General features: G+C 38.3%; 1 protein-coding gene across 1 annotated transcript; it reads right to left on the bottom strand.

Annotated features, from left to right (window-relative positions):
* Positions 1-4,259: 4,259 nt before the first annotated feature.
* SAYSD1 (SAYSVFN motif domain containing 1) lies at positions 4,260-23,724 on the bottom strand. The gene is made up of 2 exons (XM_074311021.1): positions 22,457-23,724; positions 4,260-7,011 (listed from the first exon to the last, which is right to left on the bottom strand). Exons 1-2 carry the CDS (start codon positions 22,613-22,615, stop codon positions 6,676-6,678), a joined length of 495 nt encoding a protein of 164 aa, XP_074167122.1. The 5' UTR covers positions 22,616-23,724; the 3' UTR covers positions 4,260-6,675.
* Between the last annotated feature and the right edge of the window lie 669 nt (positions 23,725-24,393).

Genomic DNA, 24,393 nt, shown 5'->3' with positions numbered 1-24,393 from the left:
TAGGAAGCATTTACTCCAACTCTCAAACTTTACAAAGGAGGAAACACAAGCCAAATAACCCAGCTGGTAATGAGTAGGATCAACCTTCAAACTCAGTTGCTCTGATTTAATTCTAGGACTCTTTCCACTGCAATATGGTGTGGGCTCTCTCAGCTCAATCAGCTTTTGTTCTTACTTCCCTGGAAACTGTATTTAACTGATCTTTAAAGCTAATTCCTTGCTTGCTGTAAAGCTTTCAATGTTTGTTTGTTTTTTCCCCCTTGCTTCTTCTGTGCTTGGCCCTTTCAATAAACAGATCTGTCAGTGACAAACTCAGCTGTTCATTTTTCTCATACACATGCTTCCCACTCTTTGCCAACTTCAGAGATCTCGACACTTTTCGCATTAAATCATGAATGGAAGAAACTAAACAAGTTTCCTAACAGTTCTCATATGATCCTTCCCTTTCCTCTGCACAACTCATAGCCACTATCACTCCTACCTTCTTTAAGGCTTCTTTAAGGAAGCCTTTTAGTTTGTAAACATTTAGTTTGTAAGTTCATTAGACACTAGGCTCTACTCAAACGTGATACTGCCAGGTTTGGTCAAGAAGTCATGGTCCCTCTCTAGCTCTCAGTTTCCCCATTTTTCAAATGAAGGACTAATTTCTAAGATGCATTCCAGTTATAAATTTATGGAAAACAATATCCACTTTTGTTTAATATTTTTAAAGCCACATTCATAGAAATCTATTCAACTTTATTTTTCTGCCTGCTTGCTAATTCATTATTCTTTCATCTCTCTCTGATCTCACCGAATCGTGACTGATTAGCCCCTACCTAAAACTTTGCTTCCCTGAGGAACACACAAAATTATTTATTTATTTATTTATTTATCTATCTATCTATCTATCTATCTATCTATCTATCTATCTATCTATTTATTTATTTATTTATTTATTTATTTATTATAATTATAACATTTTCTTTGACAGTACATATGCATAGGTAAATTTTTTTAACAACATTATCCCTTGTACTCCCTTCTGTTCCGAATTTTTCCTCTCCTTCCCTCCACCCCCTCCCCTAGATGGCAGCCATTCCCATACATATTAAATATCTTATAGTATATCTTAGGTACAATATATATGTGCAGAACCGAATTGTTGTTGCAAAGGAAGGATTGTATTCAGAAGGTAAAAATAATCTGAGAAGAAAAACAAAACAAAACAAAAAAACAATGCTCACAGTTTATACTCATTTCCCAGGGAACACACAAATTTAAAAGAATTAAGTCAGAATTCTGTTAAGATTCATGGGGACTTGTTCTGACTCACAGTTTAATCAGGCATTAAGGAGAACAGCTGAGCATGGAAATCAAGCTAGGGGAACAAGTTTGGAGACAAACAGCAACAGAAGTTGAAACCAGGACCAAAGAGATATATTAATTCAACTCAACAAATATTTATTAACCTGTTAATATAGTTATTATATTACATAGTTATTTATATATATTTAAATTAAGACTTGTGAAGTTGAAAGCAGTATTCTATGGAGCAAAGTTTCTTAAACTGTGTTGCAACTCCATATGGGATCTCCTAATAGAATGAGGGGATCACAAAAAAATCTGGCAAAAGTAAAAAGTTTCAAATATTCCACCAAGATTAATTCTTTACGTAAATAAACACCATTTATCTCATTAGTATGCAAATTTGCTTTCATCTTTAATAAATGGTAAGATTATATGAATACCAAAGAATTTCTTTAAAATAAATTTATGATTTATTATCAGTAAATGTTTGCCAGGATTGCAAAAAATTTATTGGGCAAAAGAAGGCTGGTAAGTAAAAAAAGTTTAAGAAGCCCGGTTATAGGGAATTCAGGTATTCCATGCTGCTCCCTGATGGCACTCTGCTCCATAGCACCCTCCCTCAAATGTGCCCACCCTATGGATTCCTCTACTTACACTCAAGATTCCTATAGAATGTTAAGAGTTGAAAAGAACCTTGGAGATCATTTAATCCAACTCCCTCATTTTATAAAGAAGGAAACTGAAGCCCACAAAAGCAAAGCGGTACATCCAACATAATACAGGTAGAAAATAGTAAGTGGCAACACCAGGTCCTGACTCAAATTTTAACATTTATTCTTATTAAAGCTTTCTATTTTCAAAACACGCATGGATAATTTTCAACACTGAGCCTTGCAAAATCTTGTATTCCAAATTTTCCTCTTCTTCCCCCAACTCCGTCTCCTAGATGGCAAGTAATCCAATAGATGTTAAACATGTTAAACATATAGGTTAAATCCAATATATGCATACATATTTATACAATTATCTTAGTATTCATTCTTTACATGATTGCAGGCTTCCTCTATATTATCTGAGATGGGATGGAATGGGTCTTATATCCTTAACAGATATGAGCTTGCTAAAGACAAGCACCTCACACTCTGTGCCCCTGTGTTTTATTGGGAGGAAATTGGATACATGCCTTTTTCCTAGTACCTGACTGCCAGCTCTTCAGGAGTAAAGGGCATACGTAATTTTTTCCGTTGTATACCCCATGCCATCTGGGCCATTTCTTGTAGCTTGCAAATTGGAGGTTTTCCTATAGCTAAGAGAAATTCAACAAAATGATCAATCAATAAGCATTTATAGAATACTTCCTGTGTGCAGTGATCTCAACATAGAAACCAAAGTTCAGTATGCTGTGCATACAATGAGCACTTTAATAAATATTTACTTTTATTATATTTGTATTATAAGCATAACTTCCTTATTCTTAGACCTGCGGATACCAAAAACATTAGGAAGTGAACTATGTTGCCATTGATGGGAGCTTTTCTCATCTATCTTCCTAAGCAATCCAAGCCAGATCCCCAGTCCCCTCACCTTCAGCTATAGTTCCTAGTAAGTAGGTATAGCTGTGGATGGAAAAGAAATACCCAGAGTCAATCACTGTTCTCTGTGCAATCCAAACTGACATGGAAAAGTTCATGGAACTAGGATCATTAGGCCTGAAAAATAAGAGCCTAGGTGGGGGTGGGGTGGCTTAATAATTCTTTCCAGTTAAGGACTCTCATGGAGTACAAGGACCATTCCCCACTATGATTAGAATAATAGGAAATGAGCTGATGTATCAGAGGGGATTTAAATGTTAAAGTTACTAAAACCTGTAACTGACAACTGAAGAAAGATATGGAAATCTTCTCTTAGAAATCACTAAAAATTAGATAACTTAAATCTGATCTTGTCAAATAGAAGGGGGGTGGGAGATGAATGAGGGGGGACAGCTCCAAAAGGAGCTTCCAGCCTCTGCATTCACAGTCCTCAGAAGACTCTGACTAGGCAATAGGTAGCAGCAGAGAGGAAAGACGTTATGTACTTGGAAGGCTGTTTCCTTCTCATACATACTTCTATCAAATTGACTAAGGACCTCTCTAGGGCTTTAAGCTTTCTCTGAAGACAGCAGATAAAGGTCATCAATAGAAACTGCTTTCCAGAGCCTAATGATCAAGCCTTAAGTAGAAATTCCAATGATCAAGTAGGTCCTTGAAAATTTCAGTAATCAAGACTGAAGTTTAATGGTCTAGTAAGAACAGAAAATATATACTGTCCTTTTCATTCTCCCCTACCAGCCATCTGTTTATATCCAACCTCCCCTAGAAGTTAATAGTTATAGTTATAAATGCAACTTCTGGGGAGACACGAGTAGGGGCAAGTGAGGGGTCATTTTCACAAGATCTTATAAAGTTGAGCTAAAATCTACCCAGTTAATAACGGCCTTGTTCTAAAGGAGGTTAGGGATAGGGGGAAGGAAACACAACTGTGGCATAATCATCAATGCACTATACACTACATTTTTTTTGAAGAATTATTGAAGCTATTAAAATAGTCAAAACTCACCCAGACTAAATATTTTGAGAAAATTTTGAATGCAATAATTTAGGAAACAGCATATTATAGTTTAAAAAAAAAAAAAAGCTCTGGCTCTGATGTCAGAGAGCTGGGCTCACATCTTGTCTCTGACTCTAGCTTTGTAACGTTAACTGTTTTTGCATCTATAAAATGATGAGACAATAACTCTCGTGATCCTGTTTTTTAAAAAAATTCAAGTAAAATTACTTTCAAGTATAGTACATCATCACCCAGGATACAAGCCTCCATTAAACTCTCTGTATTTATCTAAAAGAAAGTGCCAAATCATACACACACACACACACACACACACACACACACACACCGTTAAAAATTTTTTTGTAAACAAACAAAGCTTCTATAGTTCATATTTCTCTTTATTTCATACACCTTTTCCATCTCTGGTGTTAAACATTATTTCTTTAATTAGAAGTCTTTTATTTTTAACTAGTAGGTATCTTGGGAGGATCACAAGGTTAAGCTAGAAGGAATCTCTTCAGAATTTTAGAACCATCTCTTCATTTTAATAGAGGGAACTAAGACTTGAGATTTAACTGTGCTCACCATTTTCTACTCTGAAGCCTAAAAGGGGGTTTAATTCATCTTACAAATGATTTTCAACAAAATTTGCAATGAAAAAGGATTTCAAGTTATACTCCAGAAAATGCAGTCAACCAGAAAAATGCTTTTCTTAATAAGCAAGTTGGCTGAAACTTTGTTACAGTAAATAAAAAACAATAATAATGAAAAAATAAAAATTTATAACTTCCCCATATTACACTACATTTCAAATAAAAATCCTTTTATGTAAGACAGTGGCTTCTACTGAAGTCGCTCATCATGCCATGAGTGTGGCCATGGATCCTTAAAAGGCTATCTCAGCTAAGACCACAAGGTAGAGTGGATATTACCATGCTGTAAGGGGTTTGTGCGTAGGATTCAATGATAGACTCAACATGTGTCACCAGGTACCACCTAAGTGAGAAGAGTTAGAATTGATCACTAGATGACTCTTTTTTCCACATACCTTCTCAAATCAAGTATTAAAGCACAGAAAAAGTTGTGATTTGCATTGGCAGAAGGAATACCCACATGACTAAAATCATATATCCTTAAAGTATGAGTTAATTATTGGACTAGAAATAGAAGATATCTTCAATTCCTTGAATCTTTGGATTGAAAAAAAAGGTCTAATTTTGTATTAAGATCATAGGAATTAGATTTGGAAAACATATAATCCAAAACCCTCATTTAAAAGCGAGACAGATTTCTCTTACTTATAAATATGACTTAAAGAATAGAATTATTTTAAACTTTTTACTTAGTAGGAATCCCATATATCAAGACTCAACTGTCACAATATTAGTTTAAATAAACTAAAGTTGCAAAAAAGGAGGCACCATGAAAGAAGATTTTGCTGTCTCCATCATGAAAGAAATTATTATTACAATATTATAAAGACAAAGAGATAAAATGATTGTCCCAGAGATTAGAGCAAATCAGGACGAGTCCAGGAAGCCTCTGTCCCTTAGGTCATATGTTCAGTGAGTCTGGAATGCTACTTCCAGGATTAACCTCTGCATACATGCTCCAATTTAATAACCCTTTATAAAATTTACCAATGTTGATATGTTTCTATTCCTTCCCACTACACAACACCAGTACTGTTCTCTCTTCTCTTCCTCCTTTCTCTAAGTGATAGGGGAAGAACATAGGAAAGGAGGAAAGACAGTTATAAGTGGGATGGTAAATAATTGCTAAATTGACCATTTATGCCCTTCTTTTTATAATCTGTGAAAATTGATGAATGGAGTGACTTGGCCATTATGAAATAGAGTATAACAAAGAAAAAAAAAAAACCCAGTGGTCTTAAAATCAGAAGATCTAGTTTCTGTCCCTATTTATGCCCCTGAAGAAATCATTTTCCCCTTTTTGGGCCTGAGTCTTTATAAAATAAAGGATTTAGCTAGACTTGAAGTTCTCAAAATATAACATGAGAATATTTCAAAATATTTCAGGGGGTCCATGAGATCAAAACTGTTTTCAGAATAATACTAAGACATGTTAATTTCTAACATGGCAAATACTGGTAGATATAATCCACAAAAACATAATTCTTTGGAGGGTCCGCAATAATTTTTAGGACAGTAAAAAGGGTCCAAAGGCCAAAAAGTCTGAATACCATTGGTCTAAATAATTCTTTAGGTCCCATTCATCTATAACATTCTATATTATTTGATATCATTAATAAAATTAGTAAAAAGCAAACTGCAATTTTCACCTTTTCTTTGAGGATGATATATTTAAAAGATGTCTATGATTCTCATAGTGCTGAAAAGGTGAATTTATTGTCAGATAAGATTTTTAATATGTAGCATTTCATGTGAAGGAATGAATCATTACTTCAAATTAGTTAAATACTTTACAATGCAATCCCTATCCCAGGCCTCTAAAATTGATCTAAATAAATATCAGAAAGAGAAGTCTTTATTAAAGATGTTATTTTTGGAAATGACACCAAATCAATTGTGATATTGGATTTTAGTAACTCTCAGAAAAAAAGAAAATTTAAAGATGGAAATGCAAACAAATACATTGGTACTATAACAGCAGACAGGAAAAAAGGGGTGAATGGGTGGATAAATGAATAGAGTTCCAACAACAAAAAGTTACCACTCATGGACAAAAGATAGCCCATATTAATTCCAGTCTGGGCTCAGGGGGGCTAGATAGTCCAAGAATACCGAAGTGGCAGAAAACTCAGGAGAACAAGGACTATCTCCCAGCCAGGGGATGAAATTGTAATTCTCGCTCAAATTGTTCTGCAGTCAGGGTTCCTTGGATGGATTCACAGCCGGGGTTGAACACAGAATAAGCACTCTTTTCTCCTTTCTTCTTTTCTCCAGGACCACGGGTGCCGACATACATCCAATAAAACAGGGAAAGAACAAAATAAACTAGGCCAAACTCTAGTTCTACAAACAGTCCCAGTAAGACCAACCAAAGTGCTACCTTCAAGAATATAACATTAGGGAGAAAAAATTGGTCCCATCGTGATGAAGAAACAGCTGTTGGATTCTGTAGTGGGCTTCCTTGAGTCTCAAGTGTTTCCTAGGAAATAAATAGAAATAAGAATCAAGGGTAACAAAGCTGACAAAATCCAAAATGGCAGTTATTGCTTTTCAAAGTTTATTGGTTCATTAGTTTCTATTTCGTCATCCTAGCCCAGAGCTTAGGTCTGCTACCTGTGAGTTCTTAAACTTTTCAGATGAATCAAAATGGATCAGCATTTAGTGGGACAGAATCTAATAAAAACTGCATGTTATCATTATAATAACTGGTAATTATATAGTGTCTAGGACTCCTATCCATCACCTAATCAAAATCTTCTTATTATCTACAGACCTCCAAGGGTCACTCACTTTCTTCCCTCAATGAGTTTGATACCTGGCTTAAAATTTTCTTCTCCTCCTCAATTCTTACCTTCATACGTCAACATACATAATGATTCTCCCTCAAACACCTACTCCCTTCCCATGAATTACTCCTCCATGGTATTTCTACCATACTTTGTATGAGATAATTACCCCTTATCTCTCCTTAGATGGTAGTCACATTCTTAATCTTGCTGTGATCCCCAAATGTACTATCTCCATGTTCAAGACTTCTGAAACTCCCTTTCTAATCATAATCTATTGGCTTTTCAAATTTCCCTTTGCCTTCCTTTATCAAGCCCTACATGCCTTCTGTACCAGGACCTTCAATCTCTTCACCCCTCAGTTCTCTCACAGGTTCTCTCTCCTGCACTATCCACTTTCTCTTTTTCTTTTTTTGATCTCTCAGTGAACCAATTTGATTCTAAACTGCCATTTCTAGAATGCCTATGCCCTCTTATTATAGTGTTAATTATGCCTAGCCAACCCACAACCTCGAATCATTCCCATCATGCATCTCCTTTGCTCCTATACTGCTGAAAGATGGTGGAGAAAATCACACAATGTTCTGAATGGGTCCACTGCAAATTTATATTTACAACTCAACTGAGCCCTCATTGCTTGTAGGTAAGTCCTACTAAATCTTCCTTATCACCCTACAATTCCAGTCTCTATAAAGACTCTTTCAAATATTTTTCTCTCCTCAAACTTCCCATAGCTTCTCCTCCTCCCATCTTCTCTGCAAAGAACATAGTCTCATACTTTACGGAAAAAACTGAGAGCCCTCACTGAGCCGCCTCTTCTCACTCTTCCTCATCTGCCATCGTTCAGATGCTTCCTGCCACTATCTCCTCTTTCACCCCCATTCTATGTGAGGAAGAGACTTTACTAAATCTTTACCAAGAGTACAAGGTACTTTTACTTGTTACCTCTGCTTGTTCAAGTGATCCCATTTCATCTCATCTCCTTTCACAGACTGCTTCCTCTCTGCTAACCCTACTCTTTCACTCATTTACTGTCCCTCTTTGTCTACTGGCTCATTTCCTGCTGCCTACAAATGTAAGGAGCTAGGCAACCAGATGGCTTAGAGGAAAGAGCACTGGATCTGGTCAGGGAGATCTGAGTTCAAATCTAGCCTCAGACACTTCCTAGTTGTGTGTGAGGCTGGGCAGGTCATTTAAGCTCTGTTTGCCGTAATCCACTGAATCTTTGCCAAGAAAACGCCATGGACAGTATGGACCACAAGTCACAAAGAGTCAGACATGACTGACCATGTCTTCTCCATCTTAAGCCTTCCAATAGAAATAGAATTTCCAATAGAAATTTCTTTCTATATCTCTTCTGCCCCTTGTAGTTAAGACTCCTCCAAAAGACCACTTCCAATAGGTGTCTAAACTTTCTCCCCTCTCACTACTCAGTTCTCAACTCCTGGCTTCTGACATTTTCATTCCACAAAAAATGTTTTCTCCAAAATCAACAATGATTTCATATTTGCTAAATCAACCGCCATTTTTCAATCCTAATTCTCCTTGTCCTTTCTGTAGCCTCTAGTATTGCTGATCACTCTCTCAGAGGTTTCCAAAACCCATTCACTCCCAGATCATCTCTTTCTCCTTTGCTGGATCCTCCTCTAGATCCTGCCATTCAAACATAGATTCCTTCAGGGTTATGTCTTATATCTTTGTCTTTTCTCTTAAATTTTTTTCACTTGAGCTCATCAGTTCCAAAGGATTTAATTACCATTTCTATGCAGATGATTCTCAAATCCACTTTTCTTGTTTCAAATTCTCTGCTGATGCCTTTAAGACATCTCACACTAGATGTCCAATAAACATCTTAAACTCAATGTGTCCAAAACAATTCATAATCTTGCCTCCTATACTCCACTCCATATTTGACTCAAATCTTCCAGACTGTAGGCCCAGCACTCTATTCACTGCATTGCCTAGATGCCTCTCAATGATGATAATCAATTGAGTGATATACATTTATATTCAACGCACAAAATCTTCAATGATGGATAATTTGTTATCCATATACGATGGATTTTAAAGACTAGATGGAATGCAAAAGCAATTTATCAACAATAAACATTTTTCTAAGAATATTATCATTTTAACAGATTTGATTAACTTTCCTGAAGCATTGTAAAGATCTAGCTTTATGATGGGAACCATCAGAGAAACAAACAGAAAAGAAGCCTTTATTTTCCTTTCATATGTTAAAAAATACAAAATTCAGTACACACTCAAATTTATAACTACTTTTTGTGGTAGCAGAAAGCTGTTCTTTTCTTCCCACATTCTTTTCTTCTAAGAATTCAACCATTCTCAGAGATTAACATGCTATCCTAATCCAGCCTCAATTTCTCCCCCAAACTTTCACTCTCTATTTCAATTCAACAAAAACATTAAGTGCTGATCTGAGTACTAGAAATATAAAACAAAAAATTGCCTTTGCTTCAAAGATTCTTTACATGTTCCTGGAGGGTTTACAATATGTACACAATAAGAAGGGCTTGGGGTATTTATTTGATCCATTCCTATGAGTTCAGAGTACAAAGAAGTTGCTAATGCAGATAAACAATTTGTGTATCGCTTCTAATCTTAGAAAGTTGCCAGGGATATGTAAAGTTAAGTAATCTGGCTGTGGTCACAGAGGCACAACATAAACCCAGATCTTCTAACTCCAAGGCAAGCTCTTTAGGTCTAGGCCACACTTTCTCTCACACAAATGTCAAAATCCAACTAAGAATTTACAAGGTGAAGTGAAGAGGAGGAGTGCTCTAACAAAAGGAAGGAGTAGGCTAGAGCAGGAAAGAGAACAAGGGAAGAAGAAGCTCACACTGCTCCCTAGAAGGACATAGGGATTTGGGGAGTTTGAGGTAAGGACTGACTTTTTCAAGTACATATCAATGGAAAATGGTGTGATGAATTTAGGAAATCCGGTAATAGGCTGAATACTAATGTAGAATTCTAAAAACTTCTATCACATGACACAAGTAAGAAAATATTAAATCATCATCAGTGTGCCAGGTTTTAAAAATCATACTGAGCAGTTTGTATTTTATTACAGAGGATGTTGGAAAGTAACTAGTGAAAGTCAATGAATAATCAATGATCAATAGTCAAACCTGTGATTGAGAAAGATATTATTTTGGTCACTGGCTGGAAGATGGATTGGAGATGTAAGAGATTAGATTAATGGAGAAATAATCTAAGAGAGACAGTGAGAAACTTGATTAAATAAGCAGTGGCTACATGAGTTGAGAGAAAGTTTTAAACAGTTGAGGGGATGTGTACATAGTAAAGACAAGATTTGACACCTAAATGGATTGGGGGGGGGTGTAACAGAAAGACTGGAATCTAAGATAATAACCTCAAGATTTTTTAAACTTTGTGCCTTCAATGGAAATAAGGATAGAATAAACGGGTTTGGACTAGGAAGATAATCAAGTCCATTTTGGAAATGTGTTAACAAGATGGGTATGAGACATCCTGGATGAGATGTTTATCCATTGATGTTTAGTTGGTAGCTGATGGGGAAACTAGAAATATTTGAAATTCATCTTCAGAGATAATACTGAACTTCTTGCAGCAAAGGCGATCACCAAGAGACCATTTAAAGGGCCTAAAACTGAAGTCTGGGGGACACTCACTCTAAGGGGCAGGGAGTGGGGAAAAGAAGGTTAAGGGTCCATTAAAGTGGAATGAGGAAGAGAACCAGAAGACAGCAGTGTCATAAAGTAAGAAGAAGAGAGACTTTATAGGAGAAACATGTGGTCAACATCATCCAAAGTTGCAGGGAAGATGACTGAGAAAAAGGTAATTAGATCTAGCAGTTAAGAGATAAATGGTAACCTAGGCAATAAAAGTTTCACTCAAATGAGAGGGTTTGTAGTTGGATAAAGGACTGAAAAAAAAGAGTAGATGCCAAGAAAATGAAGAGTTTAGGTGATTTTTTTCTAGGAATTTGGCAGTAAATAAACCAATCAGAGGTTATAAACCTAGTCAAATGGGATGATGAATTCTCTTAACAAAAACTGGCAAAATTTTTAGATAGCTGAAAGAGTTTTTTTGTTTTGTTTTGTTTTGTTTTGTTTTTTTGGTAGGAAGAAGGAAAAAAGAGGAGATGTAGAGCTGGTATGTAATTAGTAACAGTTAAATGTTATTTTCTCCTGGTAAGAAAACTCCCTCTTATCACTAACAGGTCAGTAACTATGCTGTAACTTAAATCTTAAGAGGATTGCCTGTGGAACTGGGAAGTTATGTAACTGGCCCAAGTAACAGAGCCATGTCCATCCAAGATGATTGGAACCCAAATCTTCTCGACTCCAGATTTCTAACCACTATACCAACTGCTTGGTGTAGATCTAGGTTCAAATCCTAATTCTGAAAATTATTTATTGTCCAACCCTGAACAAGTTGTCTCTGATCTTCAGTTTCTTCATTTATAAAAAGACAATAATACTTGCACTACCTACTTCTCAGAATGTAAGGAAGTGTTCTTTATACTTTAAAACACTATAAAAAAAGTTAGTTGTTTATGCATCTCTAAATGCAGATATTATTAACAGCTACTAAGATGATCTACCTTTATCTCAAGCAAATGTCTATAACCAAACATAATTTCCTTCCCCTAAAACCACTTCTCTTCCTCCAAACTTGTCCATTTTCCAGTCACCCATACTCAAAGCCTCAGAAGCAACCTTTCTCTTTCCTCACACATTTAATCATTCACCAGGTCCATGATTCTTTCTTCACAATGGCTCTCCCATTAGTCCAATTCCATTTCCTATTACTATCATAAGGCCCTCATTACCTTTTTCAAGAACTGGTCTTTTTGTCTTTAATCTCCGACTGCAGTCAGATTATCCTTCCTAAAACTCTGCTTTGCACATATCATTTTTCAAGGTGATCAAGTCATGTGGCAGGAACAAAGGATTATCAATGGAAAATTTCTGTGTTTCCATGACATCCTAACAAAGTTAAAAGGAAGCCATGTATTGCGGCAAACTTATTAAAGGGTTACAGACAAGAAAACGGTCTGTTTCATTGAAGAAAATATTCACATCAATGAGATTATTACAGATTCATTTAAGCATTTGCAATATACTGCAAGTACCAAGCCAAATACAAAACAAAAAAATTCTTGACCTCAAGAAGCTTACATTCTAATAGGAAAATACATATGTACAGAGGGATAAACACAAGGTAACACAACTCATATTCTTTCAAATGGAAATTTCCTTGTTTTGCCATTTTTCTGCTAAATTCAAAATGGAAATGGAATTTCTCTATCCTTCACTATTTTGCTATAAATTGTGCAACATTAGGAAGTAGTTAAATATGGTTTGGTTCAAGGGGAAAAAGGGGAGGAGAGGAGATAGTGAAAAGCCAGTGGTTGGCTTGTTCTCATATATTGCTTCAAGATTTAGTTAATATTCTGCATGGGAGGGCAAGCTGGGACATGGTCATATGCATGAAATTCTCAATATGTAGCAGACTGTTTTGTTATTTGTGGCAGATACTCCAGTAAATATTATTATTTTTAAATCTGCTTTTCTAAATATTTTGCACTCTATACATGGTAAAACCTATTATCTAAATTCTCAATATATCTTGTATAGCAATCAAGTTCATGGTTTTTATATGTTCATGGTGAGCTAAATTTAAAAGTTCAGAGACAGGACTTAACTATTTGGTTGTGAAATAAGATCACAATAAAACTTGAATTCCTCACTTCTGTTAAACAACTAACTGCATTGATACGCAGATCTTGTCACATGCCACTTGCAATTCCTATAACTGAGAAAGAACAAAAAGACCATTCAGGAGATTGCTATTTTTACTTATCAAATCTCTAAAGCTAAATGCACTGCATAATATCCTAAATTATTGCCATTAATATCCCCAAATCAAGAAGTAATTTTGGCTTCTAGACCAAAGGATAGAACCTTTTATTAGAGGACACCAAAAGGTTGCTATAGTCCTCTAATGTCCTTTCTGGCTCTAAATCTAGGCTACTAAAATATGTTCAAAATGTGAAACTCTCTGGAGAAGTATTAAGTATGAAAAGTATCCTTAGAATATCTATCGGGAATCTGAAAGTGACAGTTCTTTTACTAAGATTAAAGCTATACTATTGCTTTACTTGTGAATGAGACAAAAGACAGAAAAAAAAAAGTCATTTCAAAATACTGGCCTCAAAGAACTTATTCTAGGAAAGAAAAAGCCAACTAGTTGTTAATGTCTGAAAAAGTTTTTACCTTACTTAATTTAATGAAAAATTTTGTCAAGGTGAAAGACTGAAATGAAATAGGTTTTATATGAAAAATAAATTTCTAAGAATCAGCAAGACAAAAATCAAAGAAGGTATCTTTATGAGTTTTCAAGTAAAAAAAGTAATGAAAGATATTTTTAAAAAGAGAGAACTGAAACTGAACAAGCTACATGTATTCATTTTTTAAGTGACCAAAACCTTTTTAGGAACAAAATTATTCAAGCATTTATTAATAAGCACCTACTATGTGCTAGGTACTGTCCTAGGTAATGAGAATAAGGTACAAATGAAGCAGTTCCTACTTTCAAGAAGCTTACATTTTAATGGGAGAGATGAGTACATAGTTAAGTATATACAGAATAAATGTATACAAAGAATACATGCAAATAAATACAAAGTAGCATTTGGGTAGATCAAGAAAGGTTACAGGCAAGGAGATGGTGCTAGAGTTGCATATGAAAGAAAGAGAAGTCCTTTAGGAAGAGTTCAGAAGGGCACTCCAGGCATGGATGATGAAACAAAGGCACAGGGACAAGAGATGATGTGCCAGTTGGGATGAGCAGATAAAAGATCTGATAAGACTGCAGAATCAGAGGAGGGGTTGTGATGAAAGACAGTAATATAATAAAGCTGGAAAGACAAAGTTCTATTTTATCCTGAGACAATGGTGATCTACTGAAATTGAATGAATGAGTGACACAATGAGATCTGCACTTAAGGAAAATCATTTTACCAGCTGTATGAAAGATGGACTGGAATAAGATGAGTGTTGTGCTAAGAAGATCAATTAGGAAACTACTGTAATAATCTGGACAAGAAGTGAGAAGGGCCTGGACTAGGATGATGGCTATGTGAGTAGAAAGAGTGGATCCAACTGACTAGACATATGGGGTGAGAGGAACTGGGGGAGTCAAAGATAATGAAGGTAGAAACCTTGAAGACTGGGAAGATGGTAGTGTTTTCAATGAAAATCCAGGACTTTAGGGGAAAGATACTCTATGCTAGACAAGTTGGGATATATTTGGTATGTCCACTTTGAAATGTCCAATAGGTAACTGGTGATGCAGGATTTACTTAAGCTCAGAGGAATGACAGGCCAGACTAGGTAGAAAGAGTTAGGAGCCCAGGTGCCAGACTGGGCCTTATTCAAAAGCCTGGAGACCAGAGCTAGGAAGAGTTCAGAGACCAAGGCAAAATCCCTGGCTCTTGTGCCTTTCCTCTAAGAACAAGCAGGCCCTGAATTCAAGGAAAGGTCCAGCCTGCAAGCTGTGCCTCCACAGTGGCCTCAGGGTATATAGATCACAAATAGGGACAACTAAGCCAGCCAGCTAGAAATATAGATATGCAAGCCAACTGTAAGATGATGATAATTAAACCCCAAAGGAAGTCACACACAAAGTATGGAGAGAGCAGGGAGTCTAGGACAGAGGCTCAGGGCATAACCACCATCAGGGGATGCAACATTGATGATGAACCAAAAAAGAAACAGAAGAACAAAATCAAGCTTGTAGGTAGGAGGAAAACTAAAAGATAAGTGTCATGAAAATATCTATAGAGGAGAAAAGATTCAGAAAGAGAGGGTGATCAGTATTGTCAAATGAAGTAGACAGACTAAAAAGAAGAGTGAGAATAGACTAGATATGGCAAATAAGAGGTCACTAGTGATAGAAGCCAAGATTACAAGCTAAGACCCAGCAGAACTTTCTCAACATTCCTCTCCAACAATTTAAAAATAATGCCTCAAATCAAATTTTAGAGCAGCAGAACCAACAGAATACCACCTTTATCTGGCCTAAGACAACTTAGGAGGTGTGCAGGAGAGAATGTAACACAGGAGTGGGCACAGGTCCAGAGTACAGCAGGAACACCAGTGGGGGAGCCTTGGAGATGGCTGTGACATGATAGCAATAGTAGCTTCAGGAATTTACAATCCTGATAAATTCTGAATCAAAGTCCCATGGTAGAGAGGTCAGTCACAAGGGAACAAGGGCTCTGGTCACAGTCTGAGGGCCAAGATGCAGACACCCTTCCTGGGTAAACATCAAATCAAAGACCAAGAGAGCAATGACTAAACCTCTTCATGACTCACACCACTCTTGAAGTAAGGAAAACTTGCAGATATATGATAAATCCTGAAGCTTAAGACAGTGCCTTTATAGTCTGAGAGGAATAAAGAACTTTAATATAAAGTTCAAAGTTAAGAAACAGGTTAGAAAAATTAACAAACAACAAAAAAGTGGCTTGATCACAAAAAGCTATTACAGTGGCTAAGAAGACCAAAATAGGAACCCAAGACCAACAAGAATTTCCAGAAAAAAATTAAAAAAAACAGATGAGTGGTAAAAGAAAAATTAGGAAAAGAAAGTCAGCTCCATTTGGTGAAGCCATAAATTGTTCCAACTAGTTGGCAAAAGTTTGGAATAATGCAAGAAGAGTCACTAACCTGGTAAATAGACTTACTAGGCTACAGTCAGAAGAGGCAAAAGACTGAAAGAAAAGTTCCATTCATAGAACTTTTGTAATAATAAAATGATGGAAACAACTGAGAAAGAAATGAACAAACTGTGGTAAACCCAATGTACCATAATGTATTGTACCATAAAGAAATGACAAAGTGAGTAATTTGGAAAAATAGAACCACAAAGAAACCAGACTTACATGAACTGATGCTGAAAGAAAGCAAGAGTTAGAACAACATACATAATGACTACAGGAATAAAAACCAAAAGTACAAAAAAGATATAAGAAATCATATTAAATACAATAACCATCTGTTTCAAAGGATGGAAGATGAAACACACTCAGTAGAGGAGGAATGGATTATAGGTGCAAAATGCTACATACACTGTCAAATGTGATCACCCTGTCAATCTTTATGCCTAATTATAGACTATTCGGAGCACAAGAGGAGGGATTTGAGGACACAGGTGAGACAGTTTTTTGGGAAGTACCTTGAGGTGTTAAAAGACCAAAAATAAAACAACAAAATCTTGAAAAAAGAAAAAAAAAAGTCAATCAGGAAAGAATAAAGGGATTACTATGCAGAAACTAGGCTCCAGCTGAAATTAGATACCATTACTGTATAATTGACATAATTGCATTATTTCTACCAGTGTTTAGTAAGTGGGAAAAGAAATGAAGAAGGTAGGGATGATTCAGAGTTAAGGACTAGTAGACTATAAAGGATAGGGCAAATGATTCAGGAGTGGAGAAAAATGAATGGCTGAAATGGTTAATTAGAATCAAGACTATGAAGGGAGAAAAATGAGACCTGAGGGATGATGACATAGGAAACCAGGAAGGACTGTAGAAGTCAGGTTTAGGTGTGAGGATCAGGGGGAAATGAAAGAACAGAAAATTGTGATCACACAGGGGAATATGAGTTCAAAATACTGGAGATGCACAGTTTGAGGGTAACAATGATCACCCCAGTGGAGTCGTTAAGGTGAAGATTCAGGTTATAGTAGTTGAGAAAGTTAATGAAGTAGGCTAGGGTTTTTAGGGCTATTACAGTATATGATGAAGTTACTAGGAATGACAGCTGGGATTAAAGTAAAAAGGAAAGATGAAATGCAAATATGGAATTTCTTGAGAAAGGAAAGAATATAGCCTGGTTGGATTACTGCAACAAAGCTTTGGATCACGTGATATGGGTGGGTAGAACAAACAGAATAAAAGGGCTGCAGGCAAATATCCTGGAAATGGGAGTAGGGAACAAGGAATCTCTTTTTCTTGGACAGTAGGTAAGGCGCATGAGAGAAGGTGCAATGCTGAAGATGAGGTATTTTATCTTATGTTACATCCAGGCATGAAGTATATTCCAGAGATAGACAAGTTTCTATTAAGTTCAAGAAGACAGAAAAATATAAAGAAGATATCTATATATAGGGTGGGGTTGGGAAAGGAGAGGGAAGCAGTGTTCTAAAGAGCACATTGGAACGAGGAGGAAGAGGAGAGAAAAGACTGAAGAGGGAAAAGAACTAAGTTGGAGAGGTATCAGAAGATGAAGAATCTAAGTAAGAAAAAAGGGGTTTTGCCTCAATAGAGGGAAAATGAATAGTAGTAATTAAAGAAGCAGGTGATAAGGGTTTGCCTGTTTCAGGGGAGACAGCAGTATATCAGTGCTTTCCTCTCCCTGTGTCCTCTAATAGAAGACAGGAAAATAGAACATGCTATAGTAAAAACTGCAAATTGGGAGTCAACCAGGTTGTGGTCTTCAACCACAGGAGAGAAGGAAAGCTGAGGGAGCTTCTATACATGTTAGTGAAGGTCCTGTTCTACTATGTATTTGCTACTTTGTAGGGTTAATTAATTTTTTTATGTTGTTTGTTTTCCATAAGTCTCTCAGAAGTAGAGAGCATGTTCATACCTAGTACAGAGCTCTCTTACATAACAGCTGTGATCAAATGCATCACCATCAACAAACAATAGAAAACATAATAGAAATTACTCTTTTTGCTGTTAAAAAAGAAGGTAGGTAACAAATTATTATAATAATTAATATTATTGATGATCCATGAGTAAAAGATAATTCCAAGCAGAAGAAGAGAAAATTAAAATAACAAACAAACCCTAAGTCACCTTTTATGGCATTTTAAAAAAAGATGACACTCAATCTCTCAGAAACATTTAATAACTTTCCTACACAAGGAATTTCTAGTTCTATGTTCAGAGCAGCTAGATGGAACAGTGGATAGAACACTGGCCCCGAAATCAGAAGGATCTGAGTTCAAATCTGGCCTCAGACATTTAATACCTCCTAGCTGTGTGACCCTGGGCAAGTCACTTAACCCCAACTGTCTCAGGGAATTAAAAAAAGAGATCTATATTCTCTGCTTTCTAAGGGTACAAAAGAATAAAGTGCCATTTTTTCCCCACCTACACAGCTAGCCTTGTCACTAGGAGAAATAATACTTTTTTTTAAAGTCTAATTTTGCTTCACATAATCTAGGACACATTGAAAAAAAATAATGTGGAATGCTTCATATCAATAACTAACTGAAGAGAAGTAATTACAAAAGGAAGGCTAAAGAAATCTATGACAAGTTACAGTGTTCTACGGAAATTGCAAAATAGAGATAGACTGTAAATGGGGGGGGGGGGAGGAAGATTTAAATGAGAATTTTCACACCAGAGCAAATAAAAGGAATTGAGAACTGACTCCCTTAAGAAAATGCAGCACTTGATAGCCAGCATTTTCTATTCCTCTTTGGACTGATAGTGTCATCCTCTCAGTGTTTGGGTTTTTAATAATGGGGACTTTTCCAGAGTTGGGTCTCTATATCTGACTCAATGATCTTATAATCCGTTGGCAATAAGACACACAGCCAAGAAACTGATTCTACTATTAAAAGTTTGGTTTTCGATTGTGCAGGATCAAGAACAAAATAACTCAGGAAATTGTAAGCAATTATTTGCTAAAAAGAGCTCTAATAGACAATAAACTTCACAAAAGAAAATTAGAAAAAATACATAACAGGAAAATGGATTGTTTGTTCCCTGCTGAACCTTTTTTTTTGTGCTACTTTCTGTATTTCACTCAGAACAAGCAGTACTCTGAAACATCACACTCAACCACAAACTGAATAATGCTTCATCAAGTTCTCCTTGACAAAAAAATCTTTCCTTAAAATCAGATATTTTACAATACTAAGTGTGTCTAATACTATGGAAAACTTTGTTAAAAGACAAAGGAAAATGCTTTTTAAAAAAGTAAGTGTTTAGGGCTTACTTAAAATGTGAGGGGGAGAATCAGTCAGCCTTCAAACCTTAAGTTCTTGTGAATAGACCCTGCAGGCAGGGGAGGAACATTTAGTCTTATATTTTCTAATAATGCTTTAACATTATACTTTCATATTTTTCAGTTTGCTATGACTAGCCTCCTCCTCAAGTCTCCTTTGCTGGGACCCTCATTCAGATCATGTCCTCTAACCCTCAATGTTCTCACTGGGCCCCCTTCTCTTCTCCTCTCTGTTACTTCATTTGGTGATCTCATCAGCTCCAGTGGATCTAATTATCATCTTTATGCTGATGGTTTTTAAATCGACCTTTTCTGCCCCAAACTCTTTGCTGACTTCCAATCTCACCTCTCCAATTGTTTCACTCTCTGTGACTCCATTTGGGGTTTTCCTGGTGATCCTGGAGTCGTTTGCTATTTCTTTTCTAGCTCATTTTTCAGATGAAGAACTGACGCACAAAGGGTCAAGCGACTTGCTCACAATCACACAGCTCGTAAGCATCTGAGGCCAGATTTGAACTTAGGAAAATGAGCTTTCCTCAACACATTCTCTCACCTAGCTGACCCCAGCTCAGATGAATGAATTCTACATTTGGAAAAAAGGAAGAGAGTAAGGAATAGAAAAGCCATTCTCCAACTGGAGGTCTAGCAGCCATTTTAACTCAACCTGTCCAAAACTGAACTCATCTTTCTCCCCAAACTTCCCCCCTCTCACCTTCTCTATTACTGTAGAGGGGACCTCCCAGTCCCCAAGGCTCACAACCTGCCATCTCTCCGCCTCATTATTTCTCTCTCAGCAGACCTATTCCATATGCAATCTGTTAAAAGAAGACATGTCAACTTCCTTCTCTCCCCTGAAACTGCCACCTCCCTGGTGCAGGCCCTCATCACCGCGTGCCTGGACTGAGCAACAACCTGCCTCGACTCTCCTCTCTCCACTCTATTCTCCATTCGGCCACTGGAGTGATTGTCTCAAAGGGAAGTTCTGACCATGTCATCCTCAACCCCTTCAGTAAGCTTCCTTTCCCCTCCAAGATCAAATAACACATTCTCTGCTTACCATTCAGAACCTAGTCCCCTCATTCCCTTCCAGTCTTACACCTTAATCCCAAACACACACCCAGTGACAGCTCCTGTCTGTTCCATCTCTCAGCCCTAGAACATTTCTCCGGCTGTCCCCCCTGCCTACAACACTCTCTCAACTTTCTTTTATTATTATTATTATTGAAGCTTTTTAATCACAAAACATATGCATGCGTCATTTTTCAACACTGACCCTTGCAAAACCGTCTGTTCCAACTTTTCTCCTCCTTCCCTCCACCCCCTCCCTTAAATGGCAGATAGTCCCATACATGTTAAATGTGTTAAAGTATATGTTAAATACAATAAAGGTATACATATTTATACAGCTTTGTTGCTGCACAAGAAAAATCAGATTTAGAAAGAAGGTAAAAATAACCTTCTCTGCTTCCTTTTAAGTCAACTAAAATCTCATTCTCTGTAGGAGGCCTTTCCCAAATCCTTTTAATCCCATTCCATGTTATTCTCTCTGTTAATTTCCTATTTATCCTATTTATTTGTATATGTTTGCACGTGGTCTCATTAGACTCTTAGGCCCTTGAGGGGCGGGGACTTTGTTTTGCCTCTTTTTGTAACCCCAGCTTTTAGCACAGTGCCTGGCACACAGTAAGTGCCTAATTAATGATTACTAACAGTGACCCTAAATGGAGGGTTTGACTCACAATCATCCACAATACTTTATCTTGGAAGGGAGGGATGAAGGGAGGAGATGGCTATTCTAATACTACCTATATTACACACACACATATTTGTATACCTAGATATGCGCAGTGCTCCTCGAACTGTTTAAATGGGGCCAGTTCACAGTCCCTCAGACTGTGGGAGGCCGGGCTGTAGTAAAGCCCGCTCTGTCTCCGCCCCTCAGCCCGTTTGCCATATCCCGGCGGGCGTAGTTCGAGAACCCTGCACTATGGGGTTGTGGTGAAGAAAAGTGGTTATCATTTTTAGAGCTGTATGAATGCACTGTTATACTAGTCCACAACATTCAGTTTTCTCCCCTGAATGCAGTCCCACAAAAACTGCTACTTTGGCTTAAACACATAGTGTTCAGCGCTGCACCTCGCCGGTGAGATGTCTGGGAATCTCTAAGTCATGTCTCTACAGCAGATTACACCCCAGGGGGTAGCCTTGACGTCCACAGACTGGTTGGAACTTGGCTCTTCCACTTGTTATCATTAGCCGTGGGACCCGAGGCAGACCATTCAGTTTTCTCTTCTGCAAGATGAGGACGGGACAAAACTGCTTAAGGGCCTTTCCAACTCCGGTCATTCTGAAATGGATTTGTCTCAAGTAGGGATCAATGTCTAATAAAGTTAGCCCACATTTATATAGAGCTAATCATGTCCCCGGGACTGCGCTAAATGCTTGACATTTAGGAGGCGGGTGGTGTTATTATTCCCATTTCACAGATGAGGGAACTGAGGCACAAGAAGGTGAGTGAGTAAGCTAGGGTCAGGCTGCCGGGCTTTCCTGAGCCCAGACTCAGTGCTCTCTCCACTGAACCTCCCGATAGCCCCGTTTTAAGCTAATTTAATTTTTAATTTTAATTTAATGTTAATGATGCTATTTTGTCGTTTCCCATTGGCTGCTTACACCCGCACACTTTTACTCGAAGCACGCAGAGACGGTCAGAGCGCACTTTAAAAGCCCCTCAGACGTGACAGCCCGCCCAGAAAGTGCTTTCTCTCCAAGTCCCAGGCGGACGCCCTCCCTACAGAAAAGGAGGCGACTTCAATTTCCAAAGCTGATGTACAACCAGCTGAAAGCAGCCGGGGAGCCGTACGGGAGGAAAGCCCTGGATCTGGCCTTACAGCCACCGAGGCGACTTACCGCGGAGCAGTTCCCCCCTGCGTCATGGAGACAGGGGCGGGGACTTCTCCACCAATCACAAGGCGGGGCGGAGCCTGGTCCCCCGCCCCCAAAGAGGGCAGAGCTTATGCTGGGGTAGCGGGGGCAGGAGGGCGGGGCTTCCCTCTACAGCGTGTGTCCCGGGTGAAGGTTCTCCATTTTCCTCCGGTCTCACCTTAGCTCTACCGCCCGGGCCCCCTTGCGCCTGAGACGGCGATGGGGAAGCCGCCACATTCTCTCCCGGAGCTTTTCCGCTCCTCCCCGAGCCGCTGGGCCCTCCCTCTAGCTCGGCCCGCTTCCGGGAGGCCCGGAACGCCGCTAATCGTTGCTCCATGGAGCTCACCCCTACGGACGCCAGCGCGAGCTGCCGCCTCGCGATCTCGTGACCTCGCTTGGGCCTTGTGCGCGCGCGCGCTTCCTCCTGTGGGCCCCCTTTCCCTTTCTCCGCGGCGTATTAACTGACTTCCCATCGGGTTGGATTCGTGCGCACGCGCAGAAGGGACCGCTTGGACTCCCAAGCTTGAAGGAATTCAGAATCGGGATTGTGGAGGTCACGTGGCATCTCGAGCATGTCCGGTCTAAGAACGTTCGAAACCCGGCCGTTCCCGCGATCTTCGCAAACTTCTCCAACTCACTAGACCTTCATTTCTCCAAACATCACCCTCAGACTGCACATAGAACTGGTTGTGCCATGTGACATGTGTGCTCTAGCCCGGGAGGTCTCTCTCCTGAGAGCGCAGCAGAGTTTAAGATAAATCTTTGTTGAACGCTCACAAGCTGCAGTATTGGAGGTGGAAGAGACCCCAGGGAACATGCGGAGGTTGAGGGAGAAAAAGGAGCTGGCCCTCAGTCCCGTTCCATTGTTCCATTAAATGCAGACTGGGGGTTCCAGGCCCCATCCCGTTCTGGCCTCGACAAGAATGATGTCATTCCGGCTTCGGGCTGCGGCTGCCCCGCGCCACTAAATGTGGTTAATTTCCTGCCTTCATTCAGCCAATCACAAAACTTAATGATAGTGTGTCCAATTTGTAGTAGTGCACGTTACTTCTTTACTGCACCCAGCCAAAGTAATAGAAAATAGGTCTTAAAAAGTAACCTCACCGCGCAGATCAGCTCCAGCTCACCTGTAACCAACAGAGCCCAGGGAAAGAACGCTGGGAGATGAGTGCTGACCTGTTACTGTCCGCTTGCATTTTTGTTTTTTTTCCCCAGGTTATTTTTACCTTCTTTCTAAATCTGATCTTTCCTGTGCAACAAGATAACTGTACAAACATGTATACATATGTATTAACATATGTAACATGTATGGGACTATCTGCCATCGAGGGGAGGGGGAGGGGGAAGGAGGGGAAAATTTGGAGCAGAAGTTTTTGCAAGGCTCAATATTGAAAAATTACCCACTCATGTGTTTTATATATAAAAAGCTCTAATAAAAATAAAATTTAAAAAAAGTATACCTCACCCCAATCTCCTATTTGAATAAGCTACTTGAAGACAGGGACTGTTTTTTAAATTTTAATCGTATCCAGGGGCCGCTAGGTGGCGCAGTGGATAGAGCACCAGCCTTGAATTCAGGAGGACCTGAGTTCAAATCTGATCTCAGACACTTAACTCTTCCTAGCTGTGTGACCCTGGGCAAGTCACTTAACCCCAGCCTCAGGAAAAAAAAAATCGTATCCCCATTGTTTAATTTAGTGCCTGGTACACAGTAAATACTGAATATTTGATTGCGCTAAAAACTAATCATGGATGTGTCTGTCTCCAACAATGCCATGATTCAGACCAGTTCCAGCTGTTCAGTGATGAAGAGAGCCATCTAACCCAGAGAGAAGCCCGTGGGAACTGAGTGTGGAACACAACACACCATTTTCACACTTTTTGTTGTTGTTTGCTTGCATTTTGTTTTCTTTCTCCCTTTTTCCAGTTTGTTTTGATTTTTCTTGTGCAGCAAAATAATTGTATAAATATGTATACATATATTGGATTTAATATATTCCTAACCATGTTTATATATATATATATTGGACTTCCTGCCATCTAGGGGAAGGTATGGGGGAAGGGAGGGAAAATTGGAACACAAGGTTTTTGTAAGGGTTAATGTCGAAGAATTAT

The sequence above is a fragment of the Sminthopsis crassicaudata genome, chromosome 4, assembly GCF_048593235.1.
Source record: "Sminthopsis crassicaudata isolate SCR6 chromosome 4, ASM4859323v1, whole genome shotgun sequence".
NCBI classification, from domain to species: Eukaryota; Metazoa; Chordata; class Mammalia; order Dasyuromorphia; family Dasyuridae; genus Sminthopsis; species Sminthopsis crassicaudata.
The sequence above is the reverse complement of the archived record's forward strand: the minus strand, read 5'-3'. Positions and strand labels throughout refer to the sequence as shown.

What these genes read in the sequence shown, in the direction of transcription:
- SAYSD1 (XM_074311021.1), bottom strand. Translation starts at nt 22,615, where the DNA reads ATGGAGCAACGATTAGCGGCGTTCCGGGCCTCCCGGAAGCGGGCCGAG. An exon ending in GCCCGGGCGGTAGAGCTAAG is followed by an intron (nt 7,012 to 22,456) that starts GTGAGACCGGAG and finishes TTTATTTCCTAG; the next exon opens with GAAACACTTGAGACTCAAGG.